The sequence below is a fragment of the Gymnogyps californianus genome, unplaced genomic scaffold (genome assembly GCF_018139145.2).
Source record: "Gymnogyps californianus isolate 813 unplaced genomic scaffold, ASM1813914v2 HiC_scaffold_44, whole genome shotgun sequence".
In the NCBI taxonomy this organism is placed as follows: Eukaryota; Metazoa; Chordata; class Aves; order Accipitriformes; family Cathartidae; genus Gymnogyps; species Gymnogyps californianus.
In genome coordinates this window covers 497128-523830 of record NW_026114334.1, presented here as the reverse complement: position 1 = coordinate 523830, position 26703 = coordinate 497128, and the positions used below count along the sequence as shown (strand labels likewise).

General features: G+C 53.6%; 1 protein-coding gene across 1 annotated transcript; it reads right to left on the bottom strand.

Annotated features, from left to right (window-relative positions):
• Positions 1-870: 870 nt before the first annotated feature.
• Positions 871-25523, bottom strand: LOC127028850 (protocadherin alpha-8-like). The gene is given in 11 exon segments (XM_050914511.1): positions 871-928; positions 1647-2761; positions 2763-2932; positions 2935-4267; positions 22405-22640; positions 22889-22977; positions 23082-23140; positions 24343-24779; positions 24936-25229; positions 25401-25475; positions 25478-25523. Coding segments are annotated over 11 exon segments (3912 nt in total).
• Positions 25524-26703: the final 1180 nt, after the last annotated feature.

Sequence of the window (26703 nt, the reverse complement as noted above, 5' to 3'; positions counted from 1 at the left end):
CTACACAAGGACAGCACGTTGAAGCGCTATCTTCCCACAACATCTTTCCCAAAGCAGGAGTGAAAAGGTTCATCAGACAGTCTTCAGCTGTCTGCATCTCGTCTCCTCTTACCAACACATTGCCTACGGCAATCAGGCAGCAGCACAACGCACTGTCTCTGGTGGGAGGTATTCATAACCTCAAAAGACATTGTGGGCATTTCAGTACCACACACTGTCTCAAGATCCAGAAGGTCTCCAACTCCAGACCCTTGGGAGCCTGGGAAAAGATCCTGGGCAAGAACGCTCCGTCCCCATCCTGCTTCATACGTTCCCCTAGGCATCCTCCATTCCACAGTCTGCGACGTGCATTCTCAAGACAAGCACATCATCTCCCATTACTGCCCTCTTATGACATGGCCCATGGTCTTCCCAAGGATTTCCACTTCCCTCAGTTCACATCAGCAGATGCCCAGGCCCTGCTCAGTGCCACTGCCACATTCTCCTCCGCAACATGCCACTGGTTCCTTTCCCACCTCAAGGCTCACTCCAGCTTTTGCAGACCCTTCCGTCAATGACAGCACCATGAAAAAACATACGGATGACATCGCATACATGGTGTCCAGTGCACTCTCCACTCTTTCTATAGGTGACGTTAGCATAGCTCTAAATGGCAATGGCATTGATTTCATGCTGTGGGAGAACAATCCAAACGCTGACGAGCACACCACTGTAACAGATTATATCGACTGTGTAGGAGAATTCGGGTTTGGGGTTTTGTTTTTGGAGGGGTGTCTTTGTCTGGTTTTGATTCTTTGTATATTATCACGAAAAGAAGATTTCTAGGTCTTTTGTAACTGTGTGGCTGCTGATGCAAATACTGAAAGAACATCAAAACAGGCCAGCATACGTCACGCCACTTCTCTGGCCAGGACTGCTACTCTGCAACCTGGGCGAGGGGAGAAGCAGAAAAAGAAAAAGAAAATTCCCGTTTCTGACACCTACCTTGCGTCACACTCCTCTCCCTGAACACTTTAGACTGCTAAGTAGAGTGATAGCATACTTGGAAAAACAACAGAGGAAAAGTCCGCAAAGCCTTCCCTACTTTCTTAATGATTCTGGTGGGAGAATCAAAAGGGAGAAATTACTCCACGGGGAGAGAAAGCCCTGAAGCCTCAATTGTCACCTCGCATCACGGCTCTTGCAGGGGACAATCACACAGGAGGAGGACAGACTTTTCCACAAGAAAACTTTCCACATCTCATACCAGCACAATCAGCACTCTGCAACGCGAATAAGGCACCAAATAGCGCCTGGGGCACTGTCACCGTCACAGCCTGCCTGTCTTGCACTCCTTCAGCAAGCTCGCGTGCAAACGCTACACACCCCCAAGCAAGAGCGTCTCGAAAGCTGATGTCGTGGCACCTCTCATCGCAGCCGGCAGCGATTTTACTCTACGGGAGAACAGCTCACACCCACAGCAGCAAACCTCAGCTGCCGACGGTAACCGCCGCGGGCTGCGGCAGTACCGCTAGTTTCCCCCCACAGCGAGAGCCGAGGGGCTCCGGCAAGGACGCGGAGCCAGATGCAAAGGCGCCGTGAACACCCTTGAGCACCCGCCAAGCACCCACCGCCCGCAGGCCCCGCGGGCTGAGCCCGCCTCCCACCAGCGCCTGCCCAGGCGGCGGGCCAGAACGAAGACCGCGAAGAAGGGCGGAGGGAGACCGCGAAGAAGGGCGAAGGGGCGAGAGGCCAGAAAGGGAGGGCCACTGACCGTGTCCAGGAGAGCGGGCGGCTCCGGCTGCGTCTCCTTCGCCGCGGGGCCGGGCGGCGGCGGGAAGTTGGGGCTGAAAACCATCAGGTCGCTCTTGCCCGCGCCGTCCGCCACGCACAGGCTCCGGCTCTGGCGCTGCGAGTACGACCAGCTCCCCACTTCGCTGGCGCACACCAGCGTCGCCGGCCCGGGCCCCGACACCACGGCCGCCCGCGGCGACCACCGCGACGCCCCGTACAGCACCACCGCCAGCACGAACACGCTCGACACCGCGCAGATGGCCACCACCAGCCACACGTTCGTCGCCGACGCCGACGCCGCAGCCGCCGCCGCGCCGCCCTCCGCGCCCGCCGCCGGCCGCAGCCCCGCTCCCGACGACGACGACGACGACGACGACGACGAGCCCGCGGCCGCCAGCGCCGCCTCGGCGCCCTCCACCAGCGACACGCTCAGCGTGGCCGTGGCCGAGCGCGCCGGCTCCCCGTGGTCCCGCACCACGATCACCAGCCTCTGCCGCGGGCCGTCCGCCTCCTCCAGCGCCCGCGCCGTGCTCACCTCGCCGCTGTACAGCCCCACGCGGAACGGGCCCTTCCCCCGCGGCTCCCACAGCTCGTAGCGCAGCCACGCGTTGTAGCCCGAGTCCGCGTCCACCGCCCGGATCTTCGCCACCACCTGCCCCGCCGGCGCCCCCCACGCCGCCCACGCCCACAGCGCCCCCGAGCCCGGACCCGACGACGACCAGCCCGACGCCCCGGGCCCCGGCCCGACGCCCGGCGCCGGCAGCAGCGCCGGCGCGTTGTCGTTCTCGTCCACCACGAAGAGCTGCACCGTGGCGTTGCCGCACAGCGGCGGCTCCCCCGCGTCCACCGCCCGCACCTCGAACTCCAGCACCTGCACCTCCTCGTAGTCCAACGGACGCAGCGCCCACACGCGCCCGCTCTCCGCGTCCACCGACACGTAGCTCGACGCCGCCCGCCACCCCCCGCCCGCCCCCGCGCCCCCCGCCCACGCCCTCCGCCACCGAGTACCTCACGCGCCCGTTCCCCGCCTCGTCCGCGTCCCGCGCCCACAGCCGCGCCAGCTCCGCGCCCGCCGCGTTGTTCTCCCGCGCCAGCACCGTGTACACGGCCTGCGCGAACGCCGGCGCGTTGTCGTTCACGTCCGACACCGGCACCCGCACCCGCGGCTGCCGCGCAGCGGCGGCGCCCCGCCGTCCTCCGCCCGCACCTCCACCTCGTACTCCGACACCCGCTCCCGGTCCAGCGCCTCCCGCAGCACCAGCGAGTACGAGCCCGCGAACCTCGCCACCAGCCCGAACGGCGCCGGCGGCCACACCGCGCACCGCACCCGCCCGTTCGCCCCCGAGTCCCGGTCCGACACGCTCAGCAGCGCCACCACCGTCCCCACCGACGCGTCCTCCGGCACCGGCACCGACAGCGACGTCACCCACACCTCCGGCGCGTTGTCGTTCACGTCCACCACCTCCACCACCACTTTGCAGTGACCCGATAACGGAGGGGAGCCTTTGTCTCTCGCTTCGATTTGGATCTCGTGTAAGCGGACGTCTTCAAAGTCCAGGGCGCCCGTGAGACGGATCTCCCCCGTCTTCGCATCAATGGTGAACAGATCTCTGTTACCAGCAGGAACCGAACTGACGATGCTGTAAGAAAACTCCTGATTAAGACCCTCGTCCGGATCCGTGGCGTTCACCCGCACCACCAGCGTCCCCTCCGCAGCGCTCTCCGGCAGCTCCACTTTATACACCAACTGGTTGAACCGGGGCGCGTTGTCGTTCGCATCCAGCACCGAGATCACCAGCTCCATCGTGCCCGTCAGCGACGGCCGGCCCCCGTCACTCGCCGTCAGCACCAACCGGTGCACAGGCATCGTCTCGCGGTCCAGCGCTTGCCTCAGCACCAGAAACAGGGATTCTCGGTATTCTTCACTCCGCTGTAAATCCAAACCGAAATGCTCGCTGGGGCTGAGTGTATAGGAGAGCTGCGCGTTGGCTCCGATGTCTGCATCCGACGCGCCCTCCAGCGGGAACCGGGAGCCCGGCTGCGACAATTCCGCGATGCTGAGGTTTTTCCGGGCGGCGGGGAAGAGCGGGGCGTTGTCGTTGATGTCGGTGACCTCCAGCTCCACGTGGAAGACGCGCAGCGGCCGCTCCACCAGCACCTCCAGCCGCAGGGCGCACGGCGCGCTCTTCCCGCACAGCTCCTCCCGGTCCAGCCGCGAGCTCACCACCAGCGCCCCGCTCGCCCCGCTCACCTCCACGCTCGCCCGCCGGCCCTGCGCCACCAGCCGCAGCCGCCAAGCCTCCGCCTCGCCCGCCTCCAGGCCCAGGTCCTGCGCCAGCCGGCCCACCACCGTCCCGGCCTTCGCTTCCTCCGGCACCGAGTACCGCACCTGCCCGACGCCCACCGCCCACCCTGCCTGCAGCAACAGCACCCGCACCACCGCACCCCAGCACTGCCGTGGTGGTCCACGAATGCCCATCGCAGTCACCGATTCCTTTTTCTCCCCACCGTATCGTTACGGATCTTTGTATCGAAACGGTTTTAGATGTGCACTACACGGTAATCCTTTCTCAGGGGCTGCACATCCTCTTCTCTGCTGCTCTTTTTCTCATCTGCGATCTTTTTTTATATGCACCGGAAGGTGTTTCTCCGCCCTTCCCCCGCTTTTATCATACGTTTATTAGGTCAGAGCGGCATCATGTGGCACTCTGCACGAATTGCCTCTTACGGTATCGCACTGGTTTGCTTCGTCTTTCTCATTTGCCATTCCAGGCACTTCTTTCTCACTTTGTTGCCGAATACGTACCCCCAGCAGTTTAATTGTATTGGTTTAGGCGAAGTGCATATGATTATCTCGAGCTTCTTCGTAGAACACCCTTCTGCCAGTTTGTCTGAAACACGGTGCTTTTCGCTAATTGCAACTAATTTTGAGGCCTGAATTTTGTTATTCGGTTAAAACAGGCAGAAAAATCCCATCGAACTTTTAATTCTTCTCGGAGACGCTTTATTTTCTTTTGCACTGGTGTTTATTGTCACCTCTACTCATCTTGATTTGTAGCCCCTGTCATTAGTTCAAGTGGCCGAAAACTAATCTTTCACACTTGTTTTCCTAGTGAAATGGTCTTGCCATAAGTTATATTGAACATATTTTTTCAATTAATGGGACAGGTCCCAAGCTGACCCTGATGGGGTTTCCTCTATTAGAAACCCTGAGGCTTAACTGAAGTGTTTCCAAAAACATGCGCGTTCCACATCGCAGTTCTATACATTTCTTGCAACAAAATATATCTAGAAGTGTTTTGTAACCAAGCCACCGGGGTGAGGGCGTTCACACGCTTGTGCTGTGAGCAAGTCTTTTAAGGATTGGGGGTAGAAGGAAAAGGGAAAACCGGGAAACAGATCCCCTGCTCGCAGTCGCTGGGTTCCCCCCACGGCATCCCTCTGCGGGAACAGGAGGGTCAAACGGTTCGGCGATACCTCCTTCACAGGAGATACTCCCTGTTACCCATCAGCTTCGCTGACAGCACAAGTGACCACCCTGCTATGAAATGCTGAGTGGAAAGGGGACGCAGGAGAGCAGAGTCTGAGAAACGCAGGTTACTCCACATTTCCCTCTACTCGGAGCCGAGGGGGACACGGGAGGGCAGAGGCGAGAGGAGATGCAGTCAACACGCGTGGTGACTCCAGTCCCTTGGGAGGAGCCAGAAGAGAGCCGTGTCATGGGCCAGATCCTTCCTCTAAATGAGACAGGGCTGAGTTTTTCCGCTATCTGTGCTCTCCGTTCGCGCCTGCCTTCTGCCGGAGGCTCGCCTGTGTCGCAGGATACCGGAATAAATGTTACCGTCCTCCGCTCCCCCGCCCGGCAAAGCCGGGTGCGCGGCTGTTGGCATGATTTTCGACCACCATTTGAAGCTTCAGGGCAAAATCCGCCGCTTGCCCACACAGCTCTCGTCCGCCCCCGTTCGCATTCACCATCACCTGCCCCACGGCCCCGCAGGCAGCCGGGCTGAGGCACACCGGCCCCGCGGCCGCCGCACTTCCCGCAGCCGGGCTACGGATGACAGCAACTTCTGCCGTTACCTCTGCAGCTCATGTACACAGACCACAGTTCAAAAGATTATTGAACACGATTGTGCCTACTGACCTTTTTGTATTCCTGCCCGACTGATCTCCACAGCGCCGCCGGTTCATACGGAAATCTGCCGCTGAAGGTAGTCAGGCTTTCCGTGGACAGCAATGATGTCTTGATTCCAGATCCGTCCCTAATGCCATTTTTGTACGGCCTATGCCATCAAAACGCCAAGATGAACTCTTCCTACTGCGTCTTTGTAACTTACCTGCAGTTCCTTATCCCGATCAGTGACAGGGTTTTCTCCCCGAGGGAGACATTCAGACAGATCACGTTTCATATCCGAAATCCTTGTGGAAGTTCAGCCTTTGAAGATGAAGAGTGGTCTTTCTCTCCAGCGCTGCTCTCGAGCGGAGTAGCCCACGGTAAACGGCAAAAGGGACCTCTGGCAGAGACTGCTGCTGCTGCTGGGGACTCGGACTTACTAAGCCCGTTAGCATATCCCTATCGCATTCATAATGCCCACACAGGTTTTGTAATTCTCTTCCATTGTTTAGGTCTACACACGGATTTTCTGCAGTCTCACACTGTCGTTACCACAGACCACAGGCAAACAGACAGAGACAAATCTATCCTATCAAGTAGAACTGCATTTGTTAACTTGCAGGCGACACAATTGATCTTTTTGATAACAGAGGACCGACGAGTAAGATTCTACAAGGCACGAATTTTGCCCTGAGTTAATCTGGAGACCCATTCCCGACCTCTGAGTTTCCTGGAGTTTTCTGGCAGTTTGTTTTAATTCGTGTAGCAAAAGGAAATAAAGGTTTGGGTAGAGATCACTTTCTTGACTCGTGGATAGGAAGAGATGCCGGGACAGATCTTCTATTAACAAATTCATCACGCTCACTCCATGTGAGTCCAGGACGAGAGGTGTTTAAGCAGGATAGGTTTGGTTTTGTTTTCCCTACTTATGCACTTGCTAAGTTAATCCACTTACCTGGAATAAGTAGATCTTCTCTGGAGGAATAATTCATGCCATATTCATAGGGATGAAAATATAATGCCGATGTCAGCAAAAAGAGCACCATTTTATTTTCAAGTATCTTAGAGCCATGCTAGGGTCTAAGTTAAGCTTGCTGTAAAATGTAGTAGGATGTTTTAAACCAGTAAAAGAGCTGTTAATGAGATGACAAGCATTGACGTCAAGGATAAAGCACAGGGCGTCCCTTTTCCTGTGGTCTGAACACTTGTCGGCATTGTTTCTATATCCACCAAGCAGCAGCTGGAATAAATGGTCCTACAAGACCAGAGATCTGAGCTTTGCTAGCGATAAAGGTGTTTCTGTATGCAAAGAAACAGTTAAAGAATCCAGGATAACCTACACATTGGAAGAGTTGTTTCGTGCTTACTCAAATCCAGTCCACGTGAAATTCGCACATTCTGATGAAATCCAGCTACTACCTGAGTAGCAGTAGGGTAGCGGGTGGCATTGGCAAATCCTTAAGCATTGTAGCATTGAACTGCTGTCACAGATGTACAACTAAGTTGCCTTTCATACCACCTGTATCTATAAAGAGAAGCCTCGAAGGTCATAAGGAAAAGCTGAGATGATCCTGCAAAAAGCCCCTGACTCGGTGAAAGGCTGTTTAGCTACTCCAACTTTGGTCAGTCTCAGAGTATGCCCTGTGCCTCTGACTAAGCAGCAAGGCATGAGGAGTGGTTATCCACATCAAGAAAGAATCTGTACAGAACAATCAGTAAAAGCTACTCACCTTTACACCCCGACAGCCCACCAAGTGCCTGGGCGTTACTCTGAGTCTCCTCCATTTGATAGGAAGGGGTGAAAGCCTAGTTAAACTGTTCCAAAAAAGTAACCACGAGTTTCGACATCCCGAGTTCAGTTCGTCCATCAGAGCTTACGGAGTGAACGCTCGGATTCTTAGAAAAGCAAGTACAGCCCAATGGCAAACACTTACAGTAGCTCCGGCCAGCCAAAAGGTTCGTCTCCTGTCGTTCTTTAGACAGACAGACTTTTCCAGGGATATTTGGAAAGCTCTAGTTCGACCCCCTCTGAACTCAAAGCGTGACTTCAGTTACACTTTGAGACAAGAAACGGAGAACCGGCAAGAGGGAGAACAGCAGCAGCTCCGGCAGAATCGCTGCCGTGACACAGGACACTTCCAGCTTTACCATCCCTGGGACGGCAAGGGCCGCACAGCAGCTCCAGATCAGCCGGCTCAGGGCGACTGATCCCCCCCGCGACCGGGGATCCGGAAAGAAGAGCCTGTCCCCTCCGGAAGGGCAGGGGAGCCCCGAGCTCACCTTGTCGGCTTTGTCTTCCCGCGAAGCGGCTCCTTCACGCCTCTTTAAGGCAGTTTAGCGGTTAGAGCACGGCATAGAAAAGCCGAGGTCTGGTTTCAAAGCCCTCCTGAGACCGAAAGCTTTTAAAACAGCCTCTGCCACCATTCGAGAGTGCCCTAATCACCGAGAGAGGGACCGCCCGTATGGGGTCCCCACCGGTCCTTCAGCGGGGCATTCCGCCTTGAGCAACGCCGGCAGAGAGGCCGGGGAAGGGGGTGACCTGGTCGCTCAGCGGCTGGAGCACTCACCGCCGCGGGGTTTACTCCTCGCTTCCGCGCATCACCTTCAGCAACCACCGAATATAACGGGGCAGGCTCAGAGAGCAGGGAAGGGGAGGCTCAGAGAGCAGGGAAGGGGCACCAGACCCGTCCCTTTCCACCTCTGTCTTCGGGACGCTGGCGGAGCTGGAGCCTCCCTCCCCCGGCGTTTCGCGGGAAGCTGCCGGCGGTGCCCGTCGCTGTGCACCCCACCGCTGCCGGCGCTCAGCCTGTCGCTCGGACGGTGACAGGACCCCGCGCAGGGTCACGCAAAAGCCTTCCCGCGGGCGTCCTGCTGCCGGCCCCAGGCCGCCCAGCTCTCCCCGACAAGCCCAGCGCCTGCCTGCGAGCCCGGCTCCTTGAGCCTGGCGCCGCTCGCCCGGGGAGCGGCCCAGCTCCCGGCTCCGCCTGGCTCCCCCGCCGCCATCCGCGGGAAGTGAATAGCGGTCCCGGTCGGAAAGCGCATTAAAAAAAGATAAAAATAATAATAATAAAAAAAACAACCCAGCCAATTCCAAACCGCTCCCAAGCCAGCGCGTCCCTCCCCGGGTAGGGACGGAGCCGCTCCGCCACCGCGGGGCCCTCTGAGGAGCAGGCGGAGCCCGGCCCCCCGCTTCCTCCCCTCCGCCGGAAGTACCCGGCAGCCCTCGGTCCCGCCGCGGCGCTGGCAGCCGGGGCCGGGCCGGGCCGGCGTCCGGCGGGCGACAGCGACGGGGAGAACGCCCAGCGGCCACCCCCGCCCCGGCGGCAGCTGCGGGGCCGGGTTCCCCCGCGGGAACCGGCAGCCGGTGCTGTCGCCCCGAGCGGGTCTGGGCTCTCGCTCATCCCCCTTGAAGGGGGAAGCAACGATTTTGGCCGCTCTCAGCCGCCGGCGGGGCAGGGCTGTACAGACCCGGAGCAGCGGCTCCGCTTGTTCCCTTTCTGCCCCGTCGCTGTCGGTTTCGTTCTCAGCTGGCCTCTATTTAGGCTGGCGTTCCTCCGAGTGAGGTTTATGGCAGCCGGGGTTTTCTCACGTGTTAAGTGTTTTAGGGGCACGGTACGCGCGGGCTCCCCGATCCTGGGTTCTTCCTCTACGGGAAGGCACGTCTGCTAACACAGACCCCGTCCGATCACGGTCAGGCGGAGATAACCTCCAGCAATGAACATTTTGGCTATTCATCCCGCCATGAGGGCTCGTGTGATAACTCCTCCACGCCCCCAGCCTTCCTCAATTAACATAACTGACACCTCGGCGTTCGCAGCACCCCACAAGTCCCCGTTTTCCCGGGGGATAGCAGGCACCGAGACCCGGCGGTGGGCTGAAGGTTAGCCGCCCTGCCCGCAGAGCTGCGGAGCCGCACTGGGTTACGGCCAGCCCGCCCCTTCAAGCCGCCCAGCGCTGGGAGGAGCTGAGCTGGAAATCCCCGCCAGCTGCTCCGAGAAAACACATCAGACACCGTTAGAGGTGGAGGATAGTATTTATGGGCGGCTATTAGCGCTGACCGAGAGGAAAGGCGGGCGAGATCGGCTTCCCCGTCCGCGGGGAAGCTCCTGGGAGCGGGGCTCTCCCTGGCTCAGGATCCTTTGATTTCTGGAAAGGATCTCGAAAGAGGGGGCGAGTTCCCCGGGGGCTGGCCGAGCCTGCAAGGCTGGACAGATGATGCCCACGCTCCGTCTGAATCCCAGTTCTCTGCACATCCGTGCGGGATCCTGTCCTGGGGGTGGGGGAGCTCCCGCGTTGTCCCACCCTGGAAAAGCTGTGCGGAGACCAGGCACCCCGGGAGCCCGGCTGGCCGATCCCATTGCCTTTCATTTGCTAAGTACATTCCCCAGACACCATTAGAGCTAGCGCTCGGGAGCAGATGGACCCCTCCGTCCCGAGGTTCATCCCGGACAGATTGCATACAATTTATTAATAACCCAACAGATGCTCGGGCACTTTCCAGCTCAGATTATTTTTCCTGATTGCTCAAATCCCGGCCTGGGGGAGCTGTTCATTTATCTTCCGCCGCTCCTCTTTGTGCCTTACCAGCACCGACCTGAGGAGGGAAAGGGTGAAATTCGTGTCCCTCCCCGCCCTGACGCTGCGTATAAGCGTCCGGGAACTGAACGGGGTCTGATGCCAACCTTGGTTTGGCCCTCCCAGCCCCCGTGTCCCAGGGAGAACCACCGCTGCGTGCCGCCGGGGCCGCCCCGCTCCCCGCGGGCACAGCACGGACGAGCCGTCGGGGCCCTCCGGTGCTGCTCTGCGCGGCGGGGCTGGAAGCCGAGGCGCCCGTTAGCAGCCCGCCTCGTCGGTGCCTGGCAGGGAGCGACATGTCGTGACTCCTAGTAAAACAGCAGGAATCGGGACTTAGGCCCTTTACTTCCCAGGGTTATGCTAATCGGGTCGCAGAGAGTCAGGTTCCCCCTCCCGGAGCTGCTTTCCGAACCGTGGGGATCGCTGTATGGAGGTGAAATTAAAACAACCCCATGAAGAAAACGGATATTGCCCTCGACACGAACTCCCCCAGCCTTAGGCAGTACGGGCAGCGAGACAGGCAGAGCTGAGGGCCGGTGACCCCATCTCCTTCCCGGACACAGGGTCTTAAGAGAGGAGGGGGACGTATGGGGAGAAACTGCTTACGCCCTGCGAGACCCCTCCCGGAACTAGATAAGATGCTTTGAGCTCCAGAAAAAGCCATCACAGACCTTTCAGCAACGTTACGTTCAATTTTAATGTATAAAATGGGCTTTTCTTTGCTCTGTAGGGAGAAGCACAAAAGCAGCAGGTTGTTTATACTACTGAATAAATTAAATGCAGGTCTCTGAGGGATCTTACGCAAACCACTTACCTTGAAACACAACCCCACGGGAAAGGGAGCTATGGAGAGATGCATCGTTAATGTTTTACATCTTTAGAGCAGCATCCAAGTAGTTGGCTCAGCACCAGTTAGCATTAGGTATCACGGAAGGTAGGGGATGTGGTTATAATTTGGAATGTAGAAGTCACTTGTAAGGTATAAGTAGCAGGACATTTGGGGTTGAAGTTCAGTGGAGCATGATGTAGGAATTAACCCTAAAGGCTGAGGGCTTAGATTAAGTCTTGAAGCTGAAGGATAATTGTTAAAGTGAGAGTTTGGAGGGAAAGTGCATTTATTATTAGGATGCACGCCATAGTGTAGTTTTAAAATAAAAATAGGAAGCATGGCAATCTTTTCTGCTCAGTGGCAGCTGGGCTCAGTAAAAGGCACTTCACTTTCTGTGAATGCAGGTGAGAGACACTCTCAGCAATAACAGCAGAAGAATATTAAAGTCTGTTACATTTTTCATAGCTCCTGACATTTGCAGTATAATTCCACTTCCTTGCCTTCTCCATGCTCCCCATGCCCAACAGATTTAGTGCAGGGGTGAGTTTTCTTCATTTCAGCCTCTGTAAATAAAGTGAGAGTATTGTGCAGTTGCAGGAAAAAGAATTCCTTCCTCCTTGCTCTACAGCAATAGGGAAGAACTGCATGAAATGATGCCAGCCAGGCTTGTCGCAGAAAGGAGAATCAGGATGTAAAAGCTGGGGATGTTGTGTTAAGATGGCCAGTGAGCATGAGGGGAAGGGGGGTTGTGGGCTATCAGAGACAGCTCTCTGCGATTTTAGGTGAAACCTAAACCTATAACACCTTGCACCCTGCTTACATAGCAATTTTTTTCCTATCTATAGGTTCCCCTAATACCACAGATTCCCTGAAATGTCCACCAGAAAAGGAATAGAGGGAAATTCCAATGCTGGTACAGGGTTCCTGGTCAGATAGTGGCTATTTTATCCAGTTTTCAATGTTCTGCCCATCTTTCTTCCTTCTTGCTGTAATAACAATTACAAATATTATCCCATGGCAGAAAGTCTCATAGGCCGTTAAATTAGACAAATGTCCCACCATAATTTTTTTCTTTCACTTTCCTTTGCTGCACACCGGCTGTGCAGGTCCTGAATGCCATCTCCTTTTTTCTTTCACAGACCTCCCAAATACATACCTCCTCAATGAGTTTCCTAGGCCAGGTCACAGAATAAAGCAGAGAATGAGCAAAACCAGCAACAGCAACAAAAATATTTTCTGGGTTGATAAATGTTCTTCAGTCACTCACCACTTTGTGCCTCTGACAAATCGTCACCACAATGAGCAAATCTTTTTAAATAACATACACATTTTAAAAGAATATATAATTATGTGATCTGTTGACGTTTTGCTAATTTGTCAGTCCCAATCTCGTCATTGCTGAACTCAAAAAAGGGGAAATATGAAGCATAACCCAAATAACAAAAGTTGCAAAGTAGAATCTTGTGACAAAACAAACAAACAGAATTCAGAAGGATTCATTTCCTGAATTTTTTTCCCTTTTTTTTTCCCATCACAATTGCCTTGAGAGTGAAAGGATCAGCCATACTCTTCATTGCTTGGAGGACAGACATCCCAATAAAGACAAAATGGAAGTGTGCTCCGACGATCAGCCAGCATATACAGGCAAAAGAGAACTCATTGGGGAACTCCAGCTCTCCCCAGAGCAAGGGCATGAGGAAATGTTTGGGGAAGAGAGAAAGAGATGGGGAACCAAGGCTCATGGGGCAGCTATTCAAAGTAGGAAAGAATGTTCATTACCTGCAGACTCTGCTTCTGCCTATACAGATTTCTAAACAGGTACCCAGAGTGAGGAGGGTGCAGGGTCAGGCCCTGGGGGTTGTCCTTGTACAGTTTGACAGGAAGGCACAAGCCTCCCATCGCACAAGTTTTCTCTAAGGTACGAATCTGGTACAAACCTCTGCCCACATTGCAGGCAGAAAGGGTTGAATTATCATCACTGATTCCAGGGGCTTGGGCAGTTTGGAAAACTACTGGGACCAGCTGGTCCTCTTCCACCTCTCCTAGGTCACACCACAGTCTTAGCTAAAACCTCTTCTCTTCTTAATGCCTTATATTCCCCAAACTTCCAATGTTTAAGCTTAGGTGAATGATCCCGGGCATTGTCATGGAAAGACACTTGCTTCCGCTCAAGCAGTACCAGAATTATAAGGTTGCCTGATGTTTGAGGTGGGAGGCCAAAAAGCCAGGGCAGTCAGGAGAGCCTGGCTGGTGTGCAACTGGTAGGCAGGCATGATTAGCACGGGGTACATCCAGGCTTTGCGAGAGTCCTGGAAAGCTTGGCTCCAAATGAGAGAAACAGAAACTGATTTTCTTGATAGCTACGCAGAATATTGGATTGGGCTATATGTTGTAAGCAAATGTGATGCCAATAAGGAAATGTCCGAACTGTCTCCTTTCTAGCTGTGGCCACAGCAACGTGTCCGTCTCTTTTGGGTAAGGAAAGGAAAAAGCTGTGATCACAGAATCAGAGAATAGTTGTGTTTGGAAGAGATCTCTGGACAACACCTAGTCCACTCCTCTCTGCTTAAAGCAGATTCTGCAGGACTGAGTCCAATCAGTGATTTTACTCTGCATGTTGGTTTCCTTGGGTTCAGCTTTCAGCATCTGGAAGCTGAAAAAGTGGATTTGTTTGAAGAGTTTTGCTTGATTTGTTTTGTTAGAGATATGTCTGCATCATTCTTGTTTTGGAGGTCTTTCTGTGCACATGAGCTTAAAAATGTTCTCTGTCTTTGTCAAGCCTGCTATTCTCTAGTCATCTTTAAGGCAACAACCAGCTGTATGCGTGCCAAAGATTTTACTGAAAAAACCCATAAAGCAGCAAGCAATCCAGTTAAGCCAATGAATGACGCCTCACAACCCCAACCTAGAAACGCTGAAAGCTGCATCTAGATTGATACTTAATTTACCACCAAAATAAATAAATAAATCAAGCCTTAAGCACCATGACGTTCATCAGGAAACAAAAGCTAGTGCAGATTAGCAGCCTCCTCACTCGGAACTGAGGAAAAAAAAAAAAAAGAAAGATAACTGAAGCCTGACACACAGTCTCAGCCCTTGTAACAAATCCAAATAACAAGGTCCGCTATATTTTGCAAACTGCAGGATACCAGGGACTGCAAATTCCATCAGCTACCCTGGTTACACTTGCAGCATGGACACCTGTCCCCGGTCTCTAATTTTTTTTTCTTTTCTTAATGTTTCGGTCTCTTTTGGGCAGAAGCACACTCAGGCCTGCCCCACATGAAAACACACGCTTATGAGAAGATCTGCTGTCTCTGGTTCCTGCCCAAGGCCTTAGTTTGGCCAAAGGGCTCACTAGAAAGCTGTAGCTTGAGGGATTCTGCAGCTGCTTTATTTGTTCCCAAGGACATCGGGCAACGCTGTTCTCCCAATTTTTTGCTAATACAAACTCCTCGTCAGGCTTAGTCCACCGCCTTGTTTACCACTTCTTGGCTTTCCACTGAATCCCAGAAAGAAACCAGACACACAATCCTAATGAAAAGCTCGGCATGTAAAGGGAGAATTTATATTTCACTTCTTGCCTTTGCTATTGGTTTTACAAGTGATTGCTCATCAGAAACCAATTACCCCAGAAAGGCTTGGGTTTGGGGTCCCTACTGATGTTAGCAGGATGAATAGCCTCATTTACAATCTCTCAACTGGAAAACAAAAAGTAATGATAATAAAAAAAAAAAAAGTCTTTTCTAATTCTCTCTGCCTCTGTAGTAATTCACAAGAAAATTAAAACTAATAACTCTCTCTGTGAGCGTGTTTATGCAGATGCCAGGAGTCAGGGATAAATGGATAAAACTATCCCAGGCAAAGTCCCCACGGAAGGAACCTCTGAGCAGACAACTGTTATGCCTTGCAAGATTCAGAGCTTCTCCAGCAATGCAATCTATGCAGAGAGGAGGCTGTTTCATTTTTCTTTCTTCTTTTCTTCCCCCTCTTTTTCACTCGAATTCCACCTGCAGGCAGCAAAAAAATTCCATTATTTTTGGCTGGGCTCATTTCCCACTCCATCTCCATTTTCCTTTTGCATATAGAAGTCCTTTGTGAAGACAATTCTCCATGCCAACAGAATCAAACTTTTCACAAGTGGCTCCCAGAGTGGTCTTCCTTCCTCATTCCTTCAGCAAACAAACAGTGCTTTACTAGACAGAAAGGCTTGGGGGAAAACATGAGGGTCCCCGTTGTGTTCCCAAGCTCTGTGCTGTGATTTGTCCCTGCAGCTCAGATCCAAGTTTTGAATTTATTTTTTATATTTTTAAAGAAGATATAACATTAAAACAAAGCCTGTAACTTGCCCCTGCTGGTCTCCAAGATAGGAGGAGCAGAAATGATCTTCTAACTCCTCCCTTGCGAGACTGGAAGTGTCTTGCTGGTCAGCTGTGATACCCCGTGTTGATCCACCCTGGTTTTCGGACACCACAATGCTGCGCACAAGATGGATCAGTAGACACAAGCACAGCAGATAGGATGGTTTTGTCCCAGCTGGGTGCTGGTGGTGTTGTGCATCATGTGGGTGACATGGAGGGGCACAATTTCGCTAGGGATTTGGCAGTTTGCAGCATGGGATCTTCATGGATTCACGTGATGACTGAGACTGAATGGGATGCCTGGAAGTGATCGGGTCAACCTTCTGCTCAAAGCAGGGTCAGATTTGATCCAACCTCACTAGGAAACTATAGCAGATATAAAACTTGAGCCAAAAGAGAGGCAGAAAAGAGGGCATGAGGGTGGACCCCACAGCGACAGGAGCATGCTGAAGTCTGTTCGGGTATCAAAGGAACACGACTATCACGGTGAGCACCATCTGACAGGCATTGAGGGAGTCAAATGGCTCATGTCATGTGGCACAACCAGCCAAGAGGACTCTTGGGGAACATGGGAAAAGGATTCAACCCCAGCTGTAGATCTTACATACTGGGGCAACTACCAGACTATCTTGCAGGGGGAAACTAAGAGGAAGAAAAGATGGTTTAAGTAAGCAAAATGAATACAACATTGCATTTCCTGGCAACAGAAAAACTAAGCTTTAGTTTTAGGAATTGATTTCAGGATTACATTCCTGAAGTTTGATCTTCTAGGGGAGGCTCAAAGCAAATAGCAAATCTGTTCCTCTGGTCTCTGATAAAATGCCACTGACAGACAGCTGCTGGGCACGTAGGGCTTTATCTCCACTTCTGGTAAGTGATATTAAAGGAAGATCAAGGAGGAGACTGGGGACAAGAGGGATCCTACAGGTGGGATTCAGCCCCAGATCAAATGCCTTACATTTAGATACCTCGGTGGATATGTTCCATCTGTACTCAGGGGAGCTTTGGAGATTTAGTCAACACATACTGAACAACTGCAGAGCAAAAACAGTGATAAACTGGGTGCAAAAGAGCAGCAGCTCTTTGACAGAAAAATTAAGCCTAGAGCCCTCAGCCCTCACGCTTGGCAGTGTGAAAAAAACTTTCTGTTAGTTAAAACACCGAGAAATATGGACATGGACTTAAGAGGAGACTCATCAAACCAGCCAGGCTTCCCTGTGATGCTAGAGTCTAAACTAAGCTCTGGATTTCAGATAGACTTGGGCTGTAAATATCCCTGTGTAGAGATCTGCGTTATTGTTCGCACCACGCTGAACTCCAGTGCTTTTTAGGGGAAGATTTGGATACAGAAATTCAGTGACTCATTGCAATAGAACAGAACAAATTCAGACAGCTCATCTTTTCTCTGGGTTCACATAGCAATTTAACCCCAGTTTTTCTATTTCACATGCAGCCTGCTATCACAGAGTCTCTGCATCCTGGCCTATCAGAAATCCTACTAATGCTCATAATCATTTTCTTGATTGATGGTTGCTTTGCCTGCTTCTCTTTCCTTTGTACGAGTATGATTTATTTCTGTGCAGGCAAAATGTATGATAAGGCATTTCTGGAGCTATTTAATGATATTTTCTGTTGTAGACATTATTGAAATGAACGGATTTGATGTGAAGACCTTAGTGACCCTTCTGGGAATCTTCGCTCTCTCTTCATTTCTTCCAATGCATTTTTTCACCTGTTGTTGCAGATATTCCTAGCAGTGAATTAAAAATAAATATCTCATCACAAATGCCTGCAGATCCTCTGGATGTATTTCTGCATGGTTGACTGCACAAATGTTTTATTTTTCAATCCGTTTAACATGAACTTGTTTTGCCCTGCTTCCTGGCATTGGGAGAAACACTTTTGAATTCCAAATGCTGAAACAAAATCGCTGCTATTGTTTAAAACATGCAAAAATGTATCATTTATTCAAATGTAAGATTTTGTAAATCGTTGAATTTCATGGAGAACGAATCATTAGCCAAAGTGCAGACTGCACTAGAGGTCATATTTAATTTATTTTCAAAGCCTTCGTTCGTGCTTTTTGGTCCAGTATGTCGCAAGTTATTCAGTACACAAAGGTGTCTACTTATGTCTCACAATAATTTAGCTGATTAAGTCATATTATCACTAACAAGAAGCATTAATTCCACTTGAGTGAATGCTGCAAACAGAGTCAGTGACATTTCCACCACTTAGACTGAAAACACATTAGAGGCAAACTGGGGAGGCAAAAGCTTCACTTAGCCCAGGCCTGTTTCTTCATCTGATCTCTGTGCAGGAGTTGGCAACTGATGTTTCAGAGCACTAAAAAAAAGAAAAGGTGCAAAGGAGCAGAGAAAATCAGCACATGACAATCATGCAGTCCATTTTTCAGTGTGGCAGAGGCTAAATTATTATGACAAAAGCTAAAGGATATTTATTTCTACAAAAACATCTACTGAGATCAAAAAGGAAGCAGGAGGAGGGGATCCAGCCAAGAACAGCAGGCTGTTCTGTAGGGTGAGTCCAGGGAGGTTTTAAGACACTGAGGCAATCTGAAAAGAAATCAGGATGGACCTTGACCCAGTCTTGGCTGAATTAAGGTGGGTTCATTCCAGCATCATCTTCAAGTGAGAAGAAAAGAAAAGAAAAAAAAAGTCCTAGCATCTTTGGAGACTGTAATTAACCATGGAGTGCCACAGACTTCAGGCTGGATCCAGAACCCTCCAAGGTCAATGTGCAGACTCCCACTGGTCCCCATGGATTTTAGCCCTGTCCTGCCGATACCGACCCCTCTGGGGAGCTGAGACCACCTGTATCCATGGCTCTACCCAGGCCTAACCTCACCGCATGCAGAGTGCTGTGTCCCGCTAAGGTTTCCTGCGGGCTTCAACTGACTGCTACTTGACTCCATGCGTGACAGACCAGACTAGAGCTGAGCACCAGCCCCCCTGGGTCTTTCTCTCTTGGTCTTTTTTCTCTCTACCTCTGGATTAATTTTGTCTCTCTGGTATATGCTTTCACGTCTTTACAGAGATACAAGTAATGTTTCCATCCAAAGAGTCTATTCAGGAATAGCAAGAGCACAAACCCCCCCTATTTGTGCTGGTGCCCAGAAGCACTATGTGGCCTGCCTAGCATGGCCTGCAGCATTTTGCAGCCAACTGCACCGCATGGCAGCTTTCCTGCCGTTGTAGAAGCAATCTCAAGCTGGCTGGCAGGTCCCTGAAAGCCAGATTTGCCTCTGGATCTCTGAGAGAGCTGGAACGTATGAGAGGGGCGTATAGAGAGTGTTCTGTTGAGTGTGTCTCCAAAGCGGCTCTCATGCCCAGTGCATTACCAGACTACAGAAACCAGCTAATGCTCATGAACTGTGCAGGAGGGTAAGCACAGGAAGAGTTGTAAAAACAACTAAGTTGTAGGGCAAAGACCTTGCATTTTTAATGACACCCTGTCCCTGTGGGAGATCTTCAAAAGGAGATCTCATCTATTAGATGGACAGTTCTGACCAAGCATGCCCTTTGAAGAAGGAATAGTCGTGTGGGTTGAGTTAGTTTAAGCAAGTGCTCTCTCCCCTAAAGCAAGTCCGTTTTTATTGTCCTTTTTACCAATATGTTGATTGAGAAGAAAGATTTAAACTGAGATCTTGTCAGTGCAGGATTTCCTTCAACTAAGCAAAAGGAGATCCTCAGGGAATGTGGGGTGTTGGGGCCTGGGCTAGGCACTGTGTTGACCCTCAAATCCCTTTTGGAAGAGGCCTGACCTGAACATGCAAACCTGGGGATCAGCAAGAGGCGCAGACGTGTGTGTGTATCTATCTATCTCATCTCCTGGGCTGAGGATGGCCAGGAGCAATGGAGAGGAGAGGGAGGCAATTTACTGGGCATCAGTTGAGCCTTAGTAGTAAGGGGTTAAAAAATGTCAAGAAAATATACTGGAGAGTGACACACCGGTGGGGAGGTGGCAAAGCTGGCCACTTGATTGCTCAACCCCCCTGAATTTCCAAAGACAGGGATACAAAGTGTCCCTTCAAATGCCTATGGTTTTGGGGATCAATTTTGAGATCAATTTCCCTTTGGGAAGCCACTTCTGGGAATCTGATACAAAGCGCCAGCTCCACGCGTTCGTTTAGATCCTGGATATGAAGCACGTGTACGGGGTGCTTTTGCTGTGTGAGCTGAAACACAGCTTAATGGCTCGGCCCTGCTGCAGAGGGGCTGTGGCTGAGCCGCCTGTGGGCTCGCTGGAGAGGGCTGCCGTCCTCTCCTAATGCCTGACCACCACCACCCTGCCCTGAAGATGGTGGGGAAGATCTTGCCAGAGCTAATCTGGGAGAGGGAGATGCTTGCTTGTCCCACAGGGAGTCAGGTCTATTTGATGCTTTTATTACTTCTTGAGGCTGTTATTAAATTTCTTGTATCACTTTACATAATTCTCTTGTTCTTTTGAAGCAGTGAACAGGCTAATGCTGTACAGAGGTCTCAGGCAGTGGCTGTTTGGGGTTCTTTTTTTACCCTCAACACTCTGTAGAGAGCATTGAAGAATGCACTCAGCAGCATAAAATCCTTCATCCTACCTTCTAATTGAGACAGGGAATTTCATCTGCTCACAGTCAGGCCGATGTGAGCTGGGACTGAAGTCACCAGAAGCAGCCAGGTCCCTTTCATGTCCAAAGCACTGTCCTCCTGGGTCCCTGACTCCCATGGGGCCCCTTTGAGTGTTCCCTGCCCCCTGCTTTCCACTAAAGAGCACGTTACCCACTTGCAGACAAGGACTTTTCTGGGTTAATCTCAAAAGCCGCATTGCAGCCTCCCCAAGCCAGTCACTGAGCAAGCAGGGGGTAAGAGAAGGACAGCCATGGCGTGGCCATCTCAGGACTTCATCCAAAGGTGAACTGCTTCCCACACCAAGCCAAGAGTCATCCCACCAGCAGATACAGGCTTGCCTACTCCCAGCCAGTTGGTCCCTACAACTGGCACACATCCAGGTTATCTCTGCGACTCCCGAGGCAAGCTGGTGGGTGGCGAGCATCCAGGGGAAAGCTTAGATGAACTATAGAAAGCAACGCACAATAACAACAATAAGCCATTGCTGCCAGATCCAGCCCCTCTCCCCAGCAGTTCAAAGCCTTTTGTGCCCACGCCATGGTGCAAATCCCTGCAGAGTCTCTGCCCAAGCTGGAGCATGGAGCAAGGAGCAAGGAGCTGTGTGACATCTCCAGCACATGGCTCCTCCTGGCTATGACCCCAAAGTGCTCCTGAGTCCAGGGAAGGAGGGAAGGGGACCTTCAGCCCCCCAGCATCCAGGTGAAGTGAATAAAATGAGCTGTCCTGGGCTGCTCCAGCAACTAAGGAGGCCAGAGGGACACACATGTCTCCTGGAGCTGAGAGCTCTGCTCCAAGAGCTGAGCAGCAATTCCTGCTGTCATGTGCTGCTCAGGGACAGCCAGGAGCCAGGGTGAGCTATTTAAAATACAATTATTGGTACAAATTCAGACATTGTGAAACAAACTTGGTTTAGAAAGAGCTGTCATGTTCTGCACAGATGGATTGGAAATGAACTGTTCCGTGACAGGAGAGCGATTGGCAATGGTGGCAGACAGACCGGGTGGACAGGTGTAGGGTGAGCAGGGCAGGGGAGAGACTGTTCTGGGGCTGGAGTCCTGCCCTTGAGGGCTTCCTGACAGCCAGCTAAAAGTCCTCAAAGGCAAGCAGGGCACAGTAGGAGATATCTGTCCTATGCAGGTGGGGCCCCCAGTGCAGGGGTTCCCCAGGCGTTTCAGGACTTGGGAAAATAGAGATCAGGGGGAGGGCAGGGGAGAGAGGGACTGTTGCCTGTGCTGGGGCCCCTCCAATGGCTGGAAACTCTTTCATTCAGATGATGTTGCCTTGGGCTAGAGAGTTACCCAGCAGGGCCTCACCTTGTGCATCTCTCAGCTGCTTAAGCTAACAGCTCTTCTGGCCATCCAATCTGTGTGTGTTCTCCAGCCCATGCTGCTCCCGGAGCAAAGACTGGCTGTGTCCTGGACCCCAGCTGTGTCCTGGACCCCAGCTGTGTCCTGGACTTTGGGTCTCCAGCCCTGCAAGTGTTGGGTCAGGGTTTGAAGGGAAGCACCATAATGGCTGGGTTTTGCGCTCACTTCCAGAGAAGACAGACACTGATGGCTGCTCTGGACATGCAACACATCCCACTGGATGGATCCCTGCTCAGGGACAGAGCAACGGTCACTGCCCCAGTACGTAGGGTCAGGCTTGACTGAACCAGGCTTAGTCTGCGTACATTTTCAGTGCCTACTGGGACAGAAATACAGGCATGCAGCTCAGTACATTCACACAGCCAGACAAGACAAAGAAGTGACAATGTTTACAAAGACAGATGGTCCCTAAAGGGACATGGGAATGGGTAAACTCAAGGCAGATTTGCTTAAATCTGGTCATATGGACCCCCAACAGCACCTGCTGCCAACAGCTCTGCAGGATGAGATGGGAGAAACGCCCCACCCACCCACCCCCTGCCCATCCCTCTCACTTTTCAGTCTCTTGCTCCTTAAATCCTTTCCCCATGCTCTAGTGAGCCACTGTCCTAGCAGCCCTGCAAAGTCCTGAGTGGTCCATACATGGAGCTGTGTGCTGTGGGTGGACCTAGCAGCTGAAATAATGCGAGTGATTCCAGGGCCTTGGCAGTGCCATCCAGGCCAGCGCTGGTCATTATTTCAGGTCATTGTTGATAACCACACTGTCATGCATGTCACAGTAAGTTGTCATCTTCTTCCTCTTGCCAAAGGTGGAGAAGCTGTTCTTGTTCTCCCAGCCCAGGAAGAGGGGCCCATCTTTGCTGGAAAGCAGAGTGGGGGTGCCGGGGATGTAGACATTGTGCTGATAATCCAAGGCTGGGATGTGGCCTGGGTACAAGGGGCTGTACTGGGGTGTCCAGATGCTGTTGGTGCCTGCTGAAGCCTTCTGAAACTCTGGAGGAAAGATAAGTGTGAGACTGGCTCAGGGGAGGTCACATCCATAGCTCAATGGGACAGTCACATCCATGTCCCAGGGTGCAAGCCCATGGCGACGTATCACCAACCTCCCTTCTGGAGCCTGGACACCCTTCCACCCCGCAAAACTCCACCACTGCTAGGAACAGGGATGTGTGTCCCCCACTGCACCTCCACCAAGCGACAAGAGGGTCTGGTCTTCCCAGCCCCAGCGGCCCAATACTAACCAGAGACAGGGGTCACCAGTGTGCACAGCCTCTCATGCTCCTTCTGGAGGGCTCTGCGGATTTCCCCCACGTCCTCCAGGCTCTGGGAGCTAAAGAGAAGAGACCGGTTCAAAGCTGCGTCGGAGATAACCTCCCCGTCCCCACATCCCCCTTCCACCCGCTCCCTCTGTTCCCGCAGTGCCGGATTTGGTACCTCTTTAGGGCAGGTCGCTGCGTGCTTGGAGGCAGCCAGTCTGTGTTGGGCTGCTTGATCTGGAAAACACAGGGAAGGGCAAAGCTGGTTATTGGGACCCTCTGTTAATCAGCCCTGGGACCCTCTGTTAATCAGCCCAGCCCTGCCAGCACCAGGCTTCAGTAGCCAGGGATGCAGGACTCCATCTCCTCCTTTGTGGAGAAGCAAGCAGCACATTCCCATTTTAGGGAAACTGAGGCAGTGTTGAACCAGCCTGTTCCCGTCTGGACCTTCCCCACCCTTCTGAGACACTGGGGTTGTCTGGGGCTTGCTCTCTGTCTCTGGGAGTTTAATTGCCAAAGTCTGTCCTTCCGGGGAGAGAGAGGGCTTTCCTATTTCCGTTAATTTTAAAAAGCCTTTTTTGCAGGTGGGCTGGTAACTTAGCCCAGCTCTCAGGCACCCAAGGGTGAGAGGTGCAGAAATTGGCTGCATACCCAATGTCCCAGGGGGTTGCAAACAACTAGGGGAAAATCCCATTAACGTATTAGAGAAGTGAGTCCAGCGGTGCAAGGAGACGTGCGGGGAGAGCCTCTTGGCAGCGAGTGTTGGGCTCTCCTTGGAAGGGCTGTTTTATTAAAAGTCAAACGTAAGTGGATTAGACGCCTCATCTCTCCATCCTTGTAATCGCGTTTCGGAAAGAGTCTTTCATCGGGAAAATTAGATATTCCATTTCAATACCTAACAAATGTTGACATCAAAACCACCCTGAAGACCCCACTCCTTTCCCGCCGGCGCAGCCCAGTGCAGCACAGCAGCCAGGCCTGGGTGCCAGAACTGGGGAACATGAATGGTGCCGGTGGGGCTGGGACCAGCCCGGCTGCAGCAGCGGGGCACTGCAGACTCCCGCCGGCACGGGGAAGTGGAGCCGCAGCGATGCTCAGGCTGTCCCAGTGTGAACTGCTCACCCACACGAAGGAGATACCACCTCCACCATCCCACCCCTCCGGGGCACCGGAGCATCTCCGTTGCCTCTAATGGTGCCAAAGGCGGCGGGAAGGGATTTCCTCTTGCCTCAGCCGAGCCTGATGCTCCCCCGGTAATTAGACCCGTCGGGAAGCTCGGTGGAGTGTTTCCCGCTGCCTGATGGCTCCTAATTCCCACACTGATCAAAGGCACCAGTTATTCTCTGGGAAAAGCCCTGCCTGGTTTCTCTCACAGCAGAGGCTGAGGGAGAGGGCTGGGGACCGTGAGCGCCAGTAAGCACTGCCAGGCACGGTGTTACCTGCTTGGAGACCTGGAGATGCTGGCCTGGCTGGGACCGCTTCCCAGGGTCCTTCTCGTTGTTCCGGGGGGGGCTGCAGGGTTTGAGAAACATGAAGTCACTCTGGGCAGACTCAGGACCAAGGCAGACCTTGTAGCAGTAGCCGGGGGGCCGCCCCGGGCACATCGAGGCAGGTGGCAGCCGTGGTCCCCGCAGGGGGCTGTGCGTCAGGTTGGACGTCTTCAGGCCATCAGAGGAGGGTCTGGACCCGGGGCAGCAGTGGCAGCGGGGTGGTGAGCAGCCGTCACCTTGGCAGGAGCGCCGCTCTCCGTGGCACCGAATGGCTGTGAGGATGAGGATAGCGAGGAGGAAGGTGAAGGAGATGGAGCCCAGGGAGACAAGGAGAATAGAGGGTGAGTGGGGAGGATGAGGAGGCCTCCGGGGGGAGGCTGAACTCGCTGAAGTCGGAGAGAGTCTGAGGCATGGTCTCCACCACCGAAAGCAGGAGGGACAGGGTGGCAGAGAGGGCTGGCTGCCCACTGTCCCGCACCTGCACCACCAGCCGCTGCCGGGTCGCGTCCTGCTCCAGAAAGGAGCGAGGGTGCGCAGCTCACCCGTGTCTGGTGCCACGCTGAAGAGGGTGAAGTCAGTGGCCTGGAGGAGCTGGTAGGAGAGGCGGGAGTTCAGCCCCGCATCCGCATCCACTGCCGACACCGTGCCCACGAGGTAGCCAGGCCTGGCTGATCGCGGCACCAGCTCGGTGGCCACGGAGCCATTACGTGGCATAGGGGAAACAATGACCGGAGCGTTGTCATTCTGGTCCAGCACGAAGATGTGGACTGTGACGTTGGCGCTGAGTGGGGGGAACCTGCGTCCTGTGCTTGCACCTGGATCTGGAAGCTGCGGATCTGCTCATAATCAAGGGAGCGCAGGGCATACATGTGCCCACTGTCCGAGTTGATAGACACATAGGTGCCCACAGGCCATGCCGGTGGATGTGCCCATCAGCAATGGAGTAGGACAGGTAGGCGTTTGTTGGCAGTCGGGGTCCAATGCGCTGACAGAGCATATGGAGGCACCTGGCGCATTGTTCTCCATCACGTAGACGCTGTAGGAGGGCTGGAGGAAGCGTGGGGCATTGTCGTTCACATCGGAACCGGGACAGTGAGGGTGCTGCGGGTCAGCAGGGCAGGGGAGCCCATGTCCCGTGCTGTGATGCTTACGTTGTACTCGGGCACAACCTCCCGGTCTAGCGCCTGCGTGGTGACCAGCGTGTAGTAGTTGCGGAGAAGCGGAGCTCAAAGGTACGTCGGGCCAACCTCGCAGCTCACACGCCCGTTGTCCCCAGAGTCCCGGTCCAGAACGCTGATGACAGCAATGAACGGTGCCTGGTGGGGCATCCTCCAGCACGGGTGTGGACACAGAGGTGAGGGTCACCTCTGGCGCATTGTCATTCACATCGAGGAGGTGCACAAGCACCCGGCAGTGCAACAGCCACAGCCGAGGGTCCACGGTCCTTGGCTTGCACATAGAGCTCATGGAGGCTTGCCCGCTCATAGTCCAGAGGGCCTTTCAGCAGCACTGCCCACTCCGGGGCTCTACGTGGAAGAGCTCCCGGACGCGCGGTGGTGCATGCCACTGAAGGAGTACTCAATCTCCGTTGGGGCCTTCATCCAGGTCAGTGGCATTGAGCTGGATGACCAGGGTGCCGCAGGGCATCCTCAGGAAGGCTCAACGCCATACGAGGGCTGGTCAAAGGCAGGCACGTTGTCATTTGCGTCCAGCACTGTGACAAGGGTGAGCTGTGCCGAGCGCTCGGGACACCCGTCCGAGAGCGGTGAGCAGCACCCGGTGCGCGCGTTGCTGTCCACGGTCGAGGGCGCGCTCCAGCACCAGCTCTGCAAACTTGCTGGCGTCACTGCGCGTCTGCACCTCGAGCGAAAAGAAACTGTTGGGGCTGAGCCGGTAGGTGTGCACAGAGTTGGTACAACGTCAGGATCCTGGGCGCTCTCCAGTGGGGAACCGGGCACCGAGCACGGCGGACTCGGCCACTTCCAGCAACATACTCTTGCCAGGGGAAGGTGGGCGCGTGTCATTGATGTCCAGCACCTCCACTTCGACGCGGTTAGAGCTCCAGGGGCCTTCGACGAGGAGCTGCAGGTGGAGCAGGCAGGTCCCCCGGCCCTCGCACACCTCCTCCCGGTCAATCCGCTCGTTCACGAAGAAGGATCCCGTTCTCCAGGTTCACCTCCAGGTGCTGCCTGGCCCCGGCCCGTGACACGATGCGGAACCGCCGGGCCGACAGGGTGGACACGTCCAGCCCCAGGTCCTCGCCCCAGGTTGGCCACGAAGGCTCCGTGCTCCAGCTCCTCCGGCACGGCG